Genomic DNA, 20,415 nt, shown 5'->3' with positions numbered 1-20,415 from the left:
AGGCCTCAGCTCCCTCTCGAAATCCTTGTTTTTCATAAAGTGGGGGGAGAAACGTGACAGAAAGAGGTGGGGAGGGGATCCGGCATAACCCAGAAAGGGCTGGAAATTATTTAGAGAGCACTTGGCTCTTTTCTCCTACCTCTTCATCATTAGTACTGGAAGCAACACAGCTGTCTAATGGCAACTTCAGGCACCCATGGGCCAGCGAAGCGACATTTTCCACACTTAAATAACACTGAGCTGATTTAATTACTGCACTTAATAGTAACAAAAGATGTCTCAATTTAATCTTCAAACGGCCCTCCAAGATCAAAATACAGCTGGCTGGATAACAAGATGGCCTAGGCCAGCAAACAAGTAGGTCCAATTTGTTCAAGAGCCGCATCCACTCCTCAGTATGAAAGGCCAAGGAACACTTGTGTGCCGAGCGAATCAAAGAAAGCAGTGCTCCTTCCCCCCCTCCCTTCCTGCCGACTTTTGTTATATAGAAATAAAATAAAAAGGCAGCTGATTCATGGGTAAAGAAACGCAACACGATAAAAGAACAAATGATGATGTTTGGGAGAGAAAGAAAAGAGGTAAGAACCAAGATTTAACAGGTTTTGTTTTTATAATCCTTCAAGATGATTAAGAATGAATGAATCAGATTAAAATCACAGGGGGACAAAGGAAGGTCTCTAACTCTTGTTTTTCTTTCCATACTGGACAGAAGGAGACAGCTCATTAAGGAAAGCCCTCAAGACACAGCTACAGTGAGGAACAACCAAGCGTTTTTTGAAAGCATCTGTTAGCTGTGTTTGGGCAAGAAAAAGTAGGGAAAAATTAACCATTTACTTCTGACATTTTCTAATTGTCCATACTGAGTTGTGATTGTTACTTTTTGCAAACCCTTCTGAGAAACGTCTCGCTTTTCAGCAGTTTTCAATGCACATTCCCGCTGACATGACGGTTGGGTCTCTCCAGGCACCTTCAAGGAATTTTTGAACTTTTTGCACATTCCATTACAGCTACACATGGAAAAGTTAAAGCCAATCTTTCAGCCACTGCAACATATCTGCAATCCCCTGAGCAACAGAGAAGCCTAAATAAACGTTTGTGTTGTACACAGGATACAGCTTTCAAAATTCCTCTTGAACTACTGATAGTAACTAGGGGCACACAGCCCACTTTTTGATCTAAATTCTCCTCATATTAATTACAAGCAAGTTCACTAGAAAACAGTTTGTGGAGCTTTGTGGGATTACTTTGGATTGACGACAGTCTGTGGGATGTTGCGGCTGAAAGTTTAAAGGTTTTTCTATAAAAAATTCCTTAACTTTTTCTCTTGATGAGGAACCACAATTTGGTAACTTGTGTTCCAATTTTCTTGGAGCCTGTGCATTGTACTGGAGCGTGTTTTTTTGGGATTATGTTGCCTTTTTTTTTTCCTCTCTCCTCAACATACACCGAGCTTGCTCCAGGTTTCATGATACAAGCTGCCAACAGTGGTTCTTGAACAACAGATGATGTCATTGGCATCTGCACCACAGATTTGGAAGAAAGCAGAGGGGAATTTGCTACAACTCTGATGACTGTCCTCTCACCAGGCTGGGACACAATAGATGAAGATGTCTACATCTGAAATGATCAGGGTCAGGCCATTCAGTAGTTTGCTCAAACACTCCGGCAGGCACGAGTCATTTAATCAGACAACCATGGAGTCACTTAAGTGGAAGGGACTCTGTGAGGCCATCTGGCTCAACCTCCAGCTCAACCAGGTTAACTTCTACAGCCCAGCTGTTTTAGCTGAATCTGCACCCAAATACTGGGCTACTTACCGCACTATTCACTTAAGTACCTTCATCTCCTAGTGACTTTGACCCTGGATAGAAGTAAGCTTCCAAAAGAACCTGATTATGCAGCAAGCTGGGGAAGTACACATTGCTTCAATTTGTTATACAACCTTCATACTGATCTGTGTTCATGCTCTCAAGCTGAGAGAATGGTTCCCTGGAACTTCAGACTAGCTGGGTTCAGATGTCTGAATGGCAACAGGGAATAGAATTTCTCACCTCTCTGTCCAGATGGTTTCATTTAAAAGGGGCTGAACCTTAGCTTAAAATCACTTTCCCAACCAGTTTCAGTTCTAGATCACTAACAGGAGGTCTCGAGGAGGCACATGCTACTGAAGCTTGAACAAGTGAATGTTTCCAGTTTCCATGTTTGTTTAAGTAAGTGACAAAGATGGGGGACCAAAAGCAATTCCCATAACTAGACTACACAAGTGCAACCAGCTAGAAAATCTCCCGCCTGCTTGCGAGGAGGCAGTCAGGCTGCCTCGGACCGAAAGAGGGCTCTGCTCAATGGCCTCTGTGCACAAAGTTCCAAGCGTGAAACCCTGACCCCGCTGCAGCCCGTGGCAAAATTCCCGTGGATTTCCTCAGGGCAAGGATGTTCAAACCTGTTCAGACAACTCATAAACCAACATTTCAAAGGCATACCTTTGCATAAGATTCCCAAGGACCTTTTGAGTTTTGACTTAAACGCCTGGATTATTTTTACAATTCCAGTTATGGGTTCTTTGTTCGCGGGGAGTTAAGCAACACAAAGAACACAGCAAGAGTACAATGGAGGTATTACCATGCATGATTTGTCTTTAAAAAAAAATAATCTTTCTTTTCATGAAGTTATAGATCCAATTTCAGTCTTTATTATCACTTTGCCATGTGAGAAAGTGGTTCCCAATTTTAATAAAGAAAGGGAGGGTCATATTTCAACAAGAGCTAAAATGCTTCCTGCAATACAGAAGGTGGAAAGCTCTTCTGCTCACAGCTACTGCAGCCAGATTCAGAGAAGGAAAGGGAAATAATCCCTCCACGCTGAGTAAATAAATATTTTCTAGGATATAGCTAATGGTGGGCCGTAGCCCAAAGGCACCTTGTCTGATGAGATCATTTCTGACCCATTCTTTTTAAGGGAAATTAAGGGAATGCTCTGCCAAGTGCATATTAACATTTCACTTATCACCAAAGTCAGGTCCAAGCAAGTATGAGTTCTGCTGCAGCCTACAGAGCACCACTGGACTAATAAAAAACTTTCCACCATGTTAACCGAGCTGGATAACGAGCCACATCCACTGCCTCTGAACCTTTCCCTGAGCCTTCTCAGTCATCTTCTTCCCCAAATCTACTTTACCCTTAAAAAGGAGTCTGTGGTACATTTAAGAAGGTAATCATACGAAACAACTGTATTCTGTGAAGTATTACCAGCTTAACCCAATCCACAAAACAAAAGTAGGTGCTGCCAATTCACGCAGGCTTGTGCAATTTACCTTTGAAGAAAAAGCAACATTAGAGGCCCACTGCTCCCATTTCACGTTACTACATACATTTTGCAACGGAAATTCTGATTGTGTTTGGTCAGCCGAAGCTTCTGATCTATTCCAGTTTAAAAGGCCTTATGGAAATTCCTTTTTCCCTGAAGATGACCAATAGCCCTATTATTTTACAGCCTTTCCCATTAGACCCTGTTTACACTAACATTGGAGCCATATTAGCAAAATCCATCTTCAAACATGGTTCTCACTGGCAAACAGCAAATATGGTTTTGTAAAATTATTTTAATATTGTTCCATCTCTGTCTGTTTTGGCGAAGGAAATGAAGTTAGTTGCAACCTGAGCACCAGGAGCGTGGTTTCAACATGGCCCATGAGGTGAGCAAGACAAAGGTCCGAGGCAAAGGACGTGAAACCGCCTCGGTGCGGCGCGGCTCCTCTGCAGTGGGTGGGCAGAGTGGGGAGCCCCTCACCCGCGTCGGGGCCGTGCTGTGGGGCACTGCAGTGAAATGTGGCCCCGGTTCTGACCATCGGGTTCGATGCAAACACAAAGCAAACTGCACGTCACTGCTCTCAAATGGTTTTACTTTAAGAGGCTGGGAAAGTTAGCGTCAGGGACTGAAATACTGACTCCTCTGGTCAAGAAACCAAGAGGCTCCTTTCAGCCAAGTGTGATCTCCTTTTACTCCTCAACCTCAGCAACTACAGAAAAAATAAAGGAAATACAGAGCCCTTTGTAAAACACCAGATCTACAAGCTACACGGCCATCCAGTGAATAGGGATGTGGTGCCACTATTCTCATTTTCCACTCGGAAAAGCGCAGGCACAGGCAGGAGAGGTGCCTTGCTGAGCTCGGCGGTGGCACTGAGGAGCACACCAGGCAAGCCTCCAGCCACGGGGGCAGGCTCCTGGGGCATTTTAGGGATCTCGAGCAGTGTTAAGAGGAACGAGATGTTATTCACTGCACACCTTACTCATTGTTATCTATTCCATACTCCAACTCTCAGGACAAGGAGTAAAGTAACCCTCAGAACCCAGCAGCCACATGCAAAGACATTTTTACTGAAATGCTAGCAACCAGAAAATCAGCAAGATGCTTTTAGGCACATTTTAAGTCAGATCCAGAAAGAGAAATGGAGAAAGCAAAGCAGCAGAAGCAATGAGCATTTTTATCTTCCAATCTTCTTGCACGTAATTCCCAGCTAAGGGATTTAGCTGTGATGAACAGGACTGCAAGATACAGAAGCCAGATACAGCGTGTTTGCGATTCCTCCCAGGTAGGCGAGTGCAAAATCCCTGCCCTTCTCTCTGCCTGGGCCATTCATCTTACCCAGGTGATGGAAAGCCACTCTCCCGGCGGGTGGTCCCGCTCTCGCAGCCCGTAATGCCTAATTGTCACAAATCAATTCCAACCTCAGCGCTCAGGCTGCTGCTACCCTGGCCCCCTTTCCATCCCTTTCTCTTTAAAGGGATCGCAGCCCAGGATCCTCTCGTGTTACTAAATCAATCCTTGGACACAGCGCCTCGAAAAAACAAAGAGGCAGCAACGCGTGGGGCTGACCGCGGCCAGGCGATGAGTTGACGTTATGCAAGGCCAGCCTAAAAAATGTCAGCTCGGTGTGCCTGCGCGCGTGCACACACACATGCCTCCCATTTTATTTTTTTGTTCAATTGGAATTAATCAGGCACGATAAACACTGTTTGTCTCCTGAAAGCAGCAGTGGGGGGATGAAATATGCCTCTTAAGCTTATCAGCCTCAGCGCCACTGAAGAGAAAGCTGGCTTCTAAGCCCAGGGATAATGGGCTGTCCTTTCAGGAAGGTATCAGAGGTCTCAGGAGAGGGAGACAGCACAATGGTGTGACCTTCAGCTAATAAAGCCCACCCTAGAGTCCAAAGAAGCTTGGGGAATATTGACAAAAGTTCATATTTACAACAGCCTGGACTCCTTCCAGATACCATTACCAGTTTAGAGAGCTGCAGCCTCTGTACATACACTCACACAGGCTTTTATTCTGCCTCCTCCTTTCTTTCTTTGTTCCCATGCTGACAAAAAAAAAAAAAATTAGTCAGAAAATGGCAATTCTTCCGCTAACAAGGCCCCACCAGCATCTTTTTTAATGAAGAGAGTTATTTAAAATTTCAATTTCAACCTCAGTGCTATCCTCTACTTGAAGGAGATTCAAGGCCTCTCGCAAGGATTCTCAGTGCGTCATCATGCTCATCAGGAAGAAAGCATATGTGTTTTCGTGGAAAATCTGCCGATGTATTTATACTTTTTTTAAACAAAAAGGCAGCCAACATATTGTAAAATGAGAAGTTTTTTTTTTTTTTTTTTTTTAAATAGGCACTAGCAATCAGTGCGGTCCCAGTCAGAAATACTAAACCAAAGCTTTTTCGGGCAGAAACTGATCCCTTCCCCCTTACCCCGGTCTGCGTTGTGGTTAACAAAATGAGGTTTTAGCCCATAACTGGAGTGCATAGGCACGACTGGAATACAAATAATAAATAATATTTTAAAAACTATTCATGCAGTAAGAAAAGCCAATTTCAAAACATAAAAACTGTTTGAAGTGAAAGTTTCATTTTTCCGCCTCCTAAAGTAGTTCCAAAACAAACATATAAAAATAAAGGTTCGGAGGAAATCTGTTTTCAAGGGTAATTTCACTGAAATCAATATTAAATCTCAAAACATTTAATGGAAATAGCATCTTCAGTGACAGAAGTGTTTTGACCACACTTTTCAATCCAGCCATGCCGGTCTGCCGTTTCTATTTATCTACCCCATAATTCATATTTGCCATCATGAAAGCGATCTTGCTAGGTTTCAAAAGGGATCCAAGAATTGCAATAGGTCAGAACTTCTCCCACATAACATCTTCTATAAGGTGCCCCTGAACCTTGGCTGCCTCATTCATCACACCGCTATTTAACACGAGGTATGGCCTTGAGACCAGGGGAAGGTGCCTCAACAGACCCCTACAGAGACCACAAAAATACTGCATTTTTAGCTGTTGCTTTCCAGCAAAGAGCCCCTTTCCACCAACAGCTAGAGTTATGCCAGCTACACAAGCAGTTTTCCAAATTCTTAGAGTTTTGGCCCAAGTATGCATTTTATCTGTCCTCTTTTCCCACCCAGGCACATTCAACAACCGGGAGTTCAGGTGCCTGGTGACAGGCTGCCTGAACTGCAAGCAGTCAGGTCAGGCATTCACGTTCTGCCTGCTCCCTCACAGACAAGGCCGGTTGCATTGAGGCTAACAGGACAACGCACGCGGGGCCTGCATGGCCCACAGGACTGGTAACAAGGAGGGAAGCCTTCAGCTGACAGCCACCATTTCAAAACCAAGCCTGATCCTACAGACACCCTGTCCCTGTAACGAGGCCTGACATCCTCCCACTGCACAAACTGAGGTATGAGCACCCAGACCCCCACGACCTTGGGATGTAGGCACCGCTCCTGCCTCGACTGCAACCAAGCTTTGATCAGTGTCAGGGCTAACCACCCTCTGTCCTTGCCCCCCAGAGGTGCTCCCAATTACATCTGTACTCCCTCTAGAGGTGAGCTAACAGAATCAGTAAGTGGCACTGAATTCAGGAGGAGGTGTAAAATACCGGAGAAGACATACAAAGAGAATAAGGACGTCAATATCGCCATCGGGAAAATGAAAACACATTTGTCTTGGAAAAACATCAACTAATTGATCTGTGGGGAAATAATACAGAACCATGCTACTCCACAGGAAGGAGGAAGTTGGGAAGGTGAAAGGTATCAGGTTCACCCCGCAGGGACCAGTAGCTCTGCTTGGGAAAGCCAGAGCTGAGCAAGCAGAGTGCCCATCGCCACCCCCACCTGAGGGCAGGGGGATTGAGAGAAGACCTCTGAAGCAACATAATCCACAGTTCCCCAGGGGTGAGATCAGGTGCTACAGATGATGACCTAAAATATTCAGATTCAAAGTCCCAATGTAATCCAAGCAAGACCGATGCTCCACACACCGTGCCAAGGATGTGAGGTTACATCTCCTGACGCTCCTGGCTGCCTCCGAGGCCCTAGCTAAGCACTTTTCATCGCCTAACCTTTAAAACATAAGTTTTTATTTAACAGTGAGTTCTTATTGAGAAGCTCCAGAGACGAATGTGCCTGGTTGTAATTTTATACCTGTTTTCTGTGGCAGAACCCCCGGCTATCAGGAAACCACAGGGCATTAAGTGTACCCCAGCGAAGCAGACAGGTCCAGGACACGCTTTCCAACTGAGAGTGGAGGGGTAACTGCTCCCAACTGCTGTCCTCCTCACTTCCAAACCACCAAAAAGCTCAGAAAGTCTTGCTTTTAGGACATGCTTCTAACACAATGTTGGAGATAAAAGGCTGAATAAAGAACAGAACAGGTTTTGTCCTGAGAAGCTCCGAATCCCACCTGTGGCTGATGCAGGCCTGCTCTCCAGTACCCTGTCTTTGAGCACTAAAACAAGAAACCCAAATTACCCAATTGTGGTGTCACATGATGTAATGCAACGCTCTTGTCTTTTTTGAGCCAAGAGATAAAGTAATCAGGGCTTGAAATTGCTACAAATTACGACCTAACATTAGCTAAGACCACGGTGAGATATCAGAGGCCTGCTTCCCTCAGAATTTCTCCTTGCTGCCGTGACGTGCCCACACTGAAAATCTTCTCCTGAACAACTGCCTGCCTAAAATACAGCACACCCTTACCATAAAGTCCTTTGTTAAAACATCTTTGCCATAAAGCTGCAAAACCTTGGCTCCCAAGTACATTAAATCCTTATAAACCTGCCTTCATTTTAACCGTGCAGTATTTCAAGACACAAAGCGCTTCTTCTGAGAGATAGCACTTTAATGAGGAAAAGGGTAAAATATATAAACCAAACCTCATTATAGCATAATTTCTAGGAGACAAGCATGCTGTTATAAAAAAAGCCATGGCAATTGCATTTCACATGGCTTGAAGATTTAATACTTTTAAAGAGCCACTGCTACTCTCAACCATTGGCATTGTTTTGTTCCGAACCTAACAGAAAGCAACCAGAATCACGGGCCCACCGCCAGCTATATATTTTACATTCTGTAAATTCTTGCAAATGGCAGATTCAAATCTACTCCATGCTCACAAAATATAATGCACGTCAGACAGTGAGAGACTGACTACAAGTTGCTGTGCATACTTTTACCTTTAAAACCTCTATTCTTAAAGGTTTCTGATTTAAACACAATGATGTAGCATAGACTTGGTAAATTACCCAAACCAGAGCCAATTCATGCTGAAATGGAAGTGCTTATAACGATACAGCTTGTTCAAATGTTAACAGTGATGTCAAAAGAAACTGCAAAAAAAAAAAAAAAAAGGAAAAGAAAAGAAAAATCTATGGTATAGACATACAAATGAAAGTGATGGGTGTCACACCGTTTAATACCAGCTGTCAGATAAGCCAGGGTAACAAGGACATCAAAGGGGCTGCAACTGGTTTCAAAAAGTGAGAATGCTGGATTTTTTTTAAAAAGCTGGAACTCGGTTACTTTCTACAAAGTGTCAAATGGAACAAATCCCCCCAGCCAACCAGAAACACTTCAATGGAAGAAAAAAACACTCTCCTGAAAAACAGCCTATCTATCTTTCTGCAGAGCATCCTGAATTACACTGGTCTGGAAGACTTTTAAACTTAATCTAATCAAGAAGCCATTACTGATTACAGTTCTTACATATTAATCTCCCAGCTGTAACTTCTGAAATGAAAGCATAGCAATGGTTAGGTATTAGCTACAATTGGTAGAGAAAAGAGTGAAAAAAGATGAGTGCAAAAGTCACCTGAGACAACTTTTTTTTTTTTAAGAAGCAAAAATCCACAAGCCCCAAATAACCCCACCCCAAAACCAACAGCAGCTGGAGGGGATGCACTTCACAGCAGCTTGACTTGGAGCACACGTAACACTGATTGATGGATACTGATAGTGAAGACACTGGTGGAAAATTAAACCCGACAAAGCAACAAGATTGAGAGAGGTTTTTTTTTGTGTTTCTAGGTATTACTTCATAAAATTATGCAAGAAGGGTCAGAATTTCAGCAAATGATCGTTTTAGCTACTGTCACAGATCAACTGCAGCACAGAAGCCTGGCACGTAACTGATGCCTATAACCTGGTTAGGATAAGTCTTCCCCCCTTATCTCTGCTGTAGCCTACAGCGAATGAAATTCTGGACTGACGGGTGCTTGTTTTTTCTGATTAACAGAAGGTTCAACTTGGCATGGTTATGGTGATGGAGTAGCACTCCTGATGGCAGCTCTCACAGAGGACATCTGAGGAGAACACCATGCGCCAACACTTTGTCCAAACACAGAATCAGTGACCTCGCTGTTGGGTCCTGCTTCTGAGATACTCCTACAATTTTTCATTTCTACTGCTGTGCCTCTTCTTTCCAAGCCCTGAGCAAGAGGCCAACAGATTCCTCCCCCGCCCTCACCACTCCCTGGTAAACCACAAGAGGCTTTTCCAGTTCTTATCAACTTTGCCACAGGAGAAGACAGCAGGCTGGACGAGTCTGAATGAGTATGTCAGCACATAAATTATCACAGGATGTCTGGCATTTAGGTAACCCAGCCTAGCACGTGCCTTCCCTTAACTCAACTCTTCTGCTTAGCTGGGCAAGGAAGAAGACAACTGCAAGTGAGTGCACATGCTACTTGTTGCTTTACAATCTTCCCACTTTCTCCCTGAGTAACAAGAAGAATTGGGGTGCTAGAAATGAGAAGGCTTAGCACAAATGCGTAATGAGACCCTGCTAATGGGTTAACTGACATGGAACTGCTAACAGTGAATTGGCTTGGAGACAGCAAAAGAAAAAAAAAGCAAAAAAGGGGAGACAGAGAGCAAGAGACAGAGAAAGCAACCAATTCAGCTGCAAGAAATCAAGCTAAATCAGTCCCAAGTGCCCGTGTTGGAGAGACTTGATCTCATACCTTGCTTGTTATCAAGGCACTCCTGATACGAGTCAGCTCCAGTTCCGTTGAGGTCTACAGACAAAACAAAAAGTTTCATTCATATCAAACGTAAATATTAGAAACGTCTCAAATGGCAGCCTTGCTGGAGCAACATGTTACGTGCAAATAGCGCTAGTTCTTTACAAGGCCATGCGGGTTTGCTGACATCAACTGTGCTTTGTTACCAACGAGCAGCAATGAACAGACAGCAGCCAAGTGTGGGAAACGTACATTCGTCCTCAGTAGTAGGTGCTGGGTGCTGTCCTCCCAGCCCTGCCTGCCTGCCTTCACGCTGCTGAGGGCACCAGGGGGATGCCACCTGTATTCCTTGTGCCCAGGGAAGATGGAGTGTTTGGATTTGCATCTATCATTATAACTTCTCCTGCAGACCCTGTGAAACCATGGGTTGAAACCACTGGATCCTGACGGACAGGCTGGAATACACCGCTTTTTTGCTCATGGTGCTGCACTCCCTTTTGGTTTTCAGCTACTACATCATGCTACAGACAACTGAAAATACAAGAACACTTCCCAAACACTACTCTTCCATGGAGCAATGTAGTTACCGCTAGAGTTATTTGATCAGCAGCAGGAGAGGAGCTGGTCTGTGCTATGAGAGTGGAGCAGATGCTGAGGCTCCTGTAACCCACAGTGCTCCATGCAAGGAAGATACCCGCCTTTGCCCGTGGACAGCATCCAAGCACTGCTGAGATCACACATGTGCTGCATAAACAGCATGGACATCACCTAACCAAACCCTTCATCTTCATGAGAGGTTCAACTTCATTTCCTCAGCTGTGCGCAAAAGTGGTTTGAGCAGTGGGTTAGCAGAATCAGGTTACAACAGGGCTTGGACCTCAGAAGCAAACCAAAGAATGTCCGTCCCAGCGTGGCTTCTCCTCCTGCTTTACAATCCAGTTCAACCACAAAAAAACGGCTCACATGGTCTTTGAGAACGAATATGAAATACATCTGTAAACCCTGGGCAAACTAATGCTCTTTCAGCATCTCATGTGCACTGTATGTACCGCGCTATGTGTGTTCGCACACATCAAGGGTCCTCAAAACGTGAATGTTTTGTACAACTCCAGCGTGAGAATGCAAACGGTGCTCAAGTCAGTCCTGTCATAAAACTGAGGGTAGGGAACCACTCAGCTCACTGGTGGCCTGGTACTCCTACCATCCCAACTCCAGCTGCACTGGATGCAGCTCCTGCACCAAACTGGTTTTGTCTGTACGATCACAAATAGGACAGCCACCAGTGTGAGACCCAGAGTGGGCACCCCACCGGGGCAGACGAGCTGACCACCCAGTGATGCTGCTTCAGCCTCACCGCCAAGAGCATCAGCACAACAGCAATGAGCCAACTTCTTCCTGACGATGTTCTTCAGGGCCCGAAGATTAGAAATACCATTCTCAGCACAAAAGGCACACGGCAGCTACCAGCTCCCACCCGGACACCTGCAAACAGCTTTATTGCTGCACCTGCAAGAAGTGACCAGCCCCCGAACACGACGGTTCTCTGCCATCACTCGTGTGGCAAACGCATTCCCACACAACCTGCCCTTCTGCCTTTGCTCAGCCAACAGCTGGCGATGGTTCCTTGCTCGTACAAAGAGATCCCAATCACAGTTAAAAGGCTTCACGTTCAGCAATAGTATTTAATGAACAAAAAAGCAAAAATTAAAGTTGCCCCACCATTTGTGTTGTGTAAATCCCAGATAATAGATCTTCTCCCTAATCCTAATGAGGCCTTCCTATTAAAATCTTTATTAGCTTTCAGCTCTGCAGATTGCCCAAAGGCTCATCAGTTTCCCTATCTCTCAGTACCAAGATCTGCTTTAACTTTTACAAATAGCTCTAAGATATTTCTCAGCTTATCAGCATTGCCAAGCAGCCTGTCTTATCATTACTATTGCAGATAAAATAAATGAGCTCAGGATGATATGAATAATGGCATTTTCTGTAGGCTGGTTTCCCATTACATTTTCAACAGATTGTAGATTTAAACTTCAGCACAAAAGGAAAAAACTAAAACAGCAGCAGAGGGGGAAGGGTAGCTTTTTTCCCTTTCCATTTACCTTCACTGCCTTACAGCACAGGCTACATTTTTAAGCTCACCTGATGTGAGCTAGTAATTAATTTTGATAGGGAGCAGAAACACCTCAGCCCCGCTTTCTCTGAAGACCAGAAGCACAGCTACTTCTGGGATGTTTTTTCAGCTGCATTTGTTGCAGAGAGGCGAAGGCGAAATTGCACGCTGCCTAATGAAGCCATCTTCATTAGTTTGTTCCTTTCCCTAGCAGCCTAGGAACGCCAGCCAGGTTGGGAATTGAAATCATGAAAAGCAACAGAACCGCATTTGAATTAAAAGACTGGGCTACAAAGGTCTCCGACGTCTGCTCCTGGCTGATTAGCACGAGGCGCGTGCGGCACAGAGCGGGTCTCGCCCAGCACGCTCGGGGTACGGCACAGCGCTGGCAGCAGACGAGGAGGCTGAGAGACGAGCACATCCCTTCGCCTTCCCGACAGCAAGCAGGGAGGTCATGTTCTGGCAACCATTTTCTGCCTGGTCCCCGCAGCAATCGCTACAGGGTTAAACGCTTTTCCATTCCCCAAATTCCTAGCCCTGTCACTGTATCAAGGTTATCTATTATTGGCAGTGACAGGTGAAAATTAATCTCCTAATTATTTCTTGCTGCGTAATCTGCACTGAAGGAGTAACATAAAAGGATTACAGTACACCCTCTACGGAAGGCTTTGCTAGAGAGCCAATCATCCGGGGAGATACAAGGTATGCGTTACAGAGATAGTTAGGAAGGATTTCCAACCATTTTGAAGGCAGACTACACTGGAGCTTTACACCCAACAACTCTGGAGCAAGGATCTTAACAGCATAAACATTTCTCATTATTGATTACTGCACAGGGGAAAGAAAAAAAAAAAGGTTTATACCCATCATGTTGCTGATTTTCCTTTGGTATAGCAACTACTGCATAACAGCATCCATGTACAGATGCCATCCTCCCTCCCAGAAAACATGGCAAACAACTCGCCCTGCTTGCTTTAATTGCAGATGAAGAGACTTGTTACAGATTGCCCTGCAAAGTAACTACATTTTCCACAAGAATATCAGCTAGGCTAAGTGCTTTCAAAGTATGTATTTTTTAAATCCCACTTTACAGGCAAGCCAGAAGTATCTCTGGTAACACCACAAGCAGCCACCCTGAAATGGTGCCTTCACGTGAACTCCAGCTCCTCACTTCCCACCCACCAGAAAGCAAGGCTTATCTTTACAGCATCAGAACAACACCTTTTATTTAGCTTCAGCCCTTTCGGTGCAGCTGGGTAAGTCAAATGGGTACTGCGAGGAACCGACTGTCCCATGTCCAAGCCAACAGCCCCATCCTAGCTAAAGGTGGGACAAGCCAGCATCCGTTGCTACCTCAAGGGAAGCTCTTGAGCCATGACGTGCCCAGGAGATGGACAACACAGGCACCTGTGAAGCTCTGAGGGGAACGAGACAGGGCAGCAAGGAAGATCACTGACCCAGCGTCACTGGCTGCCATCGAGCCCTTCCACCAGTATCAAAGTACTTCCATTTTCTTTGATGCTGACCTTTTCCACTGGACACAAACACCCAGTTCCTTTATGCAGTCTCTCAGCACTTCATCCCAGCGCTGCCTTCCACCTTCCTGACAGCCAAGCCCTGCCACAAACCCGGAGAGCCCCACAGGGGTTCACAGCACGCTGCCTCCGCTCTGGGGCACGTTTCCAACCCTGGGCATCTCGCAGCCTGCTGAACCAGAACTGGGCACTGGCACTGAGCTGAGCCGAAATAAAAGCACCCAGACACCCCTCAGACCCTGACTGTCCCGAGAAACCGAGCCGTACCTCGGTAACTGCAGTGTGCCCCAGCAGCCACACGGTGGCATACAAAATACTACAAAATATTATCAATGAAAAGCTGAAATAGGGGGCCTGGACTTCAAAACAGCCATTGCACCTTTAACTTCCTAAAAATAGTTGGAGCAACGCGGCCTCAGTTACCAGAGCCGCCATCAGGGGTCACTGCACCACCTCGGCTGGTGGCAGCCGCTGAACCGCGCTGCAAGCACTCGGCAAAGCCGCAGCACATTTGTAACTCCGGGGGAAAAAAAGCTGGACAAGCCATCTGAAACGTTACCAGGATCACCGGCACACAGATTGCAAATGAGCAGCTCAAATTAGGCAAATTCCCCAGCAGTGACAGAGGTGTGAAGGTTTTTCACCCCTTCCCTCTGTTGGTTTTCACACCTCGCGGTCCGCGCGGGAGCAGGTGCTGCCAGGTAGCTCCGTGCTCAGGTCCTGAAGGCTGAAAGCTCTCGCTGGGCTCTGAACGTAAAAAATGCTGAAGTGGGAAGGGCAGGTGTGGGGAAATTAATTATTTTCCTGGTGCAGGCAACTGCTACTAAAAGTGTAAGGACAGACTTCAGTAATTTTTAACAGGCGCTTTCTTCTCCAGCTCAAAGTCAGCTCTGAGGCAGTCCCAGGGAGAGCACGGGGACTCTGGAAGCATGTCTCCAGCCACCTGGGTTGATGAAATCCACGAGATCACATCCATGCATTTCTGGGTATTTCACTTTCACTGACAGGAGGAGGACGAGAGAATCTGTGTTTACACCACAAAGGCTTGAGATTTGCTTTGCTTTAGGACCTTCAGCAGATAAGCACCAACAATGCCATGAAGCCTAGGACAGAGCATGAGCCCTTCATGTTTTACCGTGGTGTTAAATACAGAACAAAATTATTGACTTGAATCTCATCTTCTGTGGAAGTTTTAATCGCACGGTTACCTAATCTTACGCAGTAATTATCAGAACAAAAGAAACGTGTGAGGAGGCAAAGCACCCACCCACTAACATACCAGCACTACTTTTAACAAGCCTATTTTTCAGTAATATGTTTTGCTTATGGAAATCTGAAGAACTAATTCTTATCCAAAGGCATTTTCCCCAAATGCTCCATCACCAACCTCATTACGCGATACAGGAATTCTCCCGAGGGATATTATGTAATGGCAATTCCTCCTGCCTCTCCCTAAGGAGCGCGTTTCTCATTACATCTCCTAGTAATTGATCAGTCTAGGAAATCATTTCTGGTAAAACCATATGTTTCTTTACCTGGTTCACTATTCCCATCTTTATTCAGAAGGATGAAAGACTGCAAGAAACCCTAAAATTTCCATTTCTGATGCAGAACACCAACCTCTGCTCAAACGTGCTATTAAGCAAGGAGCAATGCGTTCACCTACCTGCCTGACTTCAGATCTTGTAAATTCATAAAGTCATTAAAATTAAGCAGCCTGCATTTCTTATTCTGATGACACAAATAATTTTACTTCACTGAATCTTCTGTAATTGCTTCAAAAAAGAGTGCTTCACATTCAAATATAACCACGCACCACAACCCCTAGTTATTATGGGTCACTCGACACAAGGATGCTGGGAGTCACAGAAGGAAAAAAAAAAAAGATTTAAGGCAGAAAATGACATCTACATCTGTGCTCTCCAGAAAGTACCACACAGCACGGAGCAGCTCACTGAAGAATGCAGCCCTTTCCATGGGCACTTTTGTCAACATCCGCACCATTAAATACCTCAGCAGTTCTCAGTTTAAAAAGCAACACCAGCAAAGGCTAGGGTTTGGACCCTCTCCGGGAAGTTAACACTTCACATCTCGGTGTTCCTGCAGAATAAATACCAACTGCTAAATGCATGCAGTTTATCAACGGAATTCAAAGCACACTCCGATCCCTATTTTAACTTAGAAATACCAGAGCTGCTTTTGATGCTGCCGTTCGATTTGGCCAGCGCAGGCCAAGGGTTCCAACAGATGACTGCATGTCCCGACAGAATAACACGCGGATATATTTCGCTCCTTTGCCAGCCTACTGTTTGTTTATGAGCACAGGCTGACCCTCTCTGATAAACAAGGCTTAAGGTTTCACTCAGAATAGCCCACCTGCCAGACAGAATGAAATAAAAAAAAATAAATCACGCTCTGCTGGTGGAAAAGCTGGAAGGAGCCGAGCAGCACACTGCCGTCTTTGTTCCGTGCCGTTCATCTCCGCTGGAAGGGAAGTCGGGCGGTCCGAGCCGGCACCTCTGGGCTGCAGGGCCGGGCAGGAGGGAGGCTGCTGTCACCGGGGGAGAATTCTTGGAGAGCACCAGAAGTCTCCCGCTTGTAGGAAGTTAATGCCGCGCGTACAAATCAAGCGGCTCGTCCTTGTAAGTCCGCATGTGGGGAAAATCCGATTTATGCATAAACATAAACCTCTGAAGTCAATTCTGATCGGGGATGACCGGAGATTTAACTCCCCTAGACATAAGAATGGGAAGACTATTTTCCTGTAATTCCTCAGCAGCCCTTTCCAGTTGAGGCAGAGTTTCTTCCCAGAATTGATAACGAAGTAAATAATCCCAGCTTCCACTGCACAGGGGAGACCGGGTAAGGACAGCCTCCGAGACCCAAAGCAATCGTTCCGAACAGTAACTTACATAACAAGAAATTATCTTCGTTACAAAATTAGGTTAAAAGGACCTCAGATACTGTAATGTTACCAAAAAATCAGGACACGCATTGAGGAGATTAGCTAGCGAGCAGCCTCGTGAGATAAATGCGCAACTTCAAGAAGATTTTGCAAGCCTAAAAAACATTTTAAATTCCATCGAGATGAACAAGCCTTGGCCATTTCCAGCGCTCCCGCTTCCCTTCCCTCTGCCCTCGCCTTCTTTCGGAGCCCTTCTCCTGAGCCAGCCTCAGTTAACCACTGACCTGGAAACCCTACTTCAGCGCCCCCCCCCCCCACCCCCCCCGAAATTTGTCACTCCTAAACCCACAAGCTTTAATTTCTTAACGGGATTAAATCCCCCCTTTGGGGCCAAGCAGGCGGTGTAGAGGTGCAGGAGGTGTGGGGGGGCTGCCCCCAGCCCCGCTCCACAGCTGGGCCCCTTTGTGCCCGGGGGGCTGGGGCACGGCAGCGGGCTCCCGGGGCTCCCACCCCGCAGCACCGGGACCCCCCCGGGGGGCTTTGCCCTGCCGGCAGCGGGGCCAGAGGGATGCGGCTGCAGCGGAGGAATGCGTGGAAAGGGGGGGGGGGGGGGGGCAGAGCTGCCTGCATCCCGGCGGCTCCTCGCCGCTACCGCTTCTGCTTTTTTTTTTTTTATTCCCCCCCCCCAAACCCGAGGAGGGGCCCTCGAAATAAGGCAGCGGCGGCCGGAAAAATCAAACCGCGGCCCCGAAAGAGACAAAAAGGGAAGGGGAGGGAGGGCTGCACCCCCCGGACACACAGACACACACACACAGACAGACAGACGGACACAAACCGCACGCCCCCCCCCGCCCCGCTCCTGCCGCCCGCAGCCCAGCGCCGGCACCGAACCGCGGGGCCGAGCCGGGGGCTCCGAGCCCCCCCCCCGCCCCCCCCGGTACTCACCGCGCCGCCCGCACCATGCCGAGCCCCGGGGCCCCCCCGGCGGCAGCGGCACGAGGCGGGGCCCGGCCCGGAGCTGCCCCGGGGGTCCCGCCCGGCTCCTCCGCCGCAATCCTCCGGGGGCTTTTGTTCGCTGCGGGCCGCGGGCAGCTCCGCTCCGCGGATTTTTTTTTCTTCTCTTTTCCTTTTTTCACCTCTTTTTGTTTTTTTTTTCCTTTTCTTCCTTTTTTTTTTTTTTTCTTTTTTTTTTTTTTTTCCTTCTCCTTTTTGTCTTTTCCTTTCCTTTCCTTTCCTTTCCTTTGTTTTTTTTCCTTTTTTATTCGCGGCTCAAAGTTTGCGGCTCCTTCGCCCCGGAGCCTCCCCGGGCAGACGCCGCTACGGGGCCATCACCCGCGGGCGCGGCGGGGAACGAGCAGAAGAAACGACGACAAAAAAAACCACCAAAAACCCCCAAAATCACCCCGAAAAAAAGAAAAAAAAGGGCTAAAACCCCGGCCCAGCACGCGGCACCAGCAGCACGGCAGCGACCCGGGCGGCTCCGGCCGGCGTCCGACGAGGTCTGAGAGGAGCCCGCGCACCCCACACGAGCGGCCCCGCGGCCAGCCCCGGCCCCATGGGGTCTCGCAGCGGCGCTCCCCGCGGCTCAGGGCCCGGCGGCCGCCACCAGCTCCCGGCCGGGCAGCGCCGCCCCGAGCCCGAGCCCGAGCCCGCCCAGCACCGGCCCCCGCTCGGCTCCGCGCGGCGCCGCCGCTGCCGCTCCTCGGCCGCTCCTCGGCGGACGCTGCTCCGCCCGCCCCGCCCCGCCCCGCCCGGCCCGGCCCTGCCCAACGCCAGGCCCCGCCAATCCAGCGCCGAGGCACCGAGCGGCACCGAGCGGAGCGGAGCGGAGCGGCGCGGCCAGGACAGGAGAGGAGAGGACAGGAGAGGACAGGACAGGCTCCGCTTGCGCGTGCCCGCCCGCCCCGCCCCGCCGGGGGAGTGCGCGCAGGTGTGCGCGTGCACGTGTGTGCGCGTGTGCATGGTCTGCGTGTGTGTGTGTATGCATGGTATGTGCACGTGCATGGTCTGCATGAATGCATGGTCTGCATGTGTGCATGGTCTGCATGTGCATGGTGTGTGTGTGCGTGCGTGGTCTGCATCTGTGTGGGCTGTGTGTGTGTGAATGGCCTGTGCGCTTGTGCATGGTCTGCATGTGTGTGTGCATGGTCTGCATGTGCATGGTCTGTGCTCGTGCACGGTCTGTGTGTATGTCTGCATAGTCTGTGTGTGCATGGTCTGTGTGTGTGTGAGTGCATGCGCATGGTCTGCATGTGTGTGTGTGTGTATGGTCCGTGCACTTGTGCATGGTTGTGCACGGTCTGTGTGTTTACGCACAGATTGTTTGTGTGCATGGTCTGCACGCATGTGCATGCATGGTCTGCATGTGGGCTGCACATATGCACGCATGGTTTGCACGTGTGTGTGCATGGTCAGTGCATGTCTGTGCATTGTCTGCATGTGTGTGTGGTCTGTACATGTGTGTGCATGGTCTGTGTGTGTGTGCATGGTCTGTGTGTGCACACACACCACCAGTTCTGGGCATCCGTGGGTGCATCCTGTGGCACACTGCGTGTGTGCTCTCTGCATGTGGGTGTGTGCATGCACACGGCCTGAGTGTGCACGGGGTGTGCGTTCATGCCATCTGCACACACACATGCACGGTCCATGTGTGCCCGTGTGCTTCCCTCCCCACCCAGCTGCTGTGCGAGGCCGGATCCCTCCCTGTTTCTCAGGGCACAGCGCTGCGTGTCCCCGAGCTGCACCCGGGGGGATTTGGCTGGAGGCGGCGGGAGAAGAGGCAAGCGGAGGAAACGCTTCATCGTGATTAACCTCCGCGGTGCAAAACAGTTGTTAGTAGGTACATTTAAAGTATAATTACCGGCGGAGTGATTCATGGGGGCTTTAATAAATGGTTAATCAATGGCCACGGGGGCCGGCAGTCCCGGCTGCCTGACACGCCTGGTTAGTCCCCGCCGCAGTAAACGTGATTCATGGGCACGGGGGCAGCCCCCGCGCAGCCGCTCATGGCCCCCCACGAGCCCACGATGCGCTGGAGCCACTGCCCTGCACTGCCCTGCACCGCTCAGCACCGCCCGGCCCTGCTCAGCACCGCTCCGCCACCCTGCAGCCCGCAGGGCCCCCGTGCCGCAGCTGCCTCGCAGGTAGGGAGGGGAAGGCCAGCGACCGAGCACGGGTTTCATCCGGCCTTGAGAAATTATCTGAAAATCTTCCGGGAGAAAGGCAGTAAACATCTGTATACTATTAAACCCATTCGACGTGTTCATTATTTTATATTGATTGGTATATCACTACACAAAGTTAATATATTATGATTATTAGTATATTGTTAAATCATTAAATACGACAGCAGACGCAATAAATAATTTCCAGGGGATCTCTGCTGACATTTAGAAATTGATGGGTGTGTTTTTCCTTCTGCATCCTGGCTGACTGCAGGACTGCAGCGACGCGCCGGCTGCTCTGCTCTGACTGATCGCCTTCCCCTGCGCTCCTCCGCACGTAAAGGCGGCGAGGGAGCCTGCTCTGCCATGCCCACGTTTGCATTTTAAAGGAGGGAGCCGCATTAACG

The 20,415-nt window shown here is 48.2% G+C and overlaps 1 protein-coding gene across 10 annotated transcripts in view; it reads right to left on the bottom strand.

The window, feature by feature from the left end:
• Nucleotides 1-20,415, bottom strand: part of FBRSL1 (fibrosin like 1) — a gene marked incomplete at its 5' end in the record, with an annotated part of 515,014 nt that overhangs the window by 87,360 nt on the left and 407,239 nt on the right. For all 10 annotated transcript variants that reach the window (XM_084297481.1, XM_084297487.1, XM_084297482.1 and 7 more), the window contains one exon: nucleotides 10,292-10,345. In XM_084297481.1, the coding sequence (XP_084153607.1) occupies nucleotides 10,292-10,345 (54 nt within the window). The remainder of the gene's footprint in view (nucleotides 1-10,291; nucleotides 10,346-20,415) is intronic.

The sequence above is a fragment of the Netta rufina genome (assembly GCF_964035555.1).
Source record: "Netta rufina genome assembly, chromosome: 17".
NCBI classification, from domain to species: Eukaryota; Metazoa; Chordata; class Aves; order Anseriformes; family Anatidae; genus Netta; species Netta rufina.
This window is presented reverse-complemented; position numbering and strand designations above follow the sequence as displayed.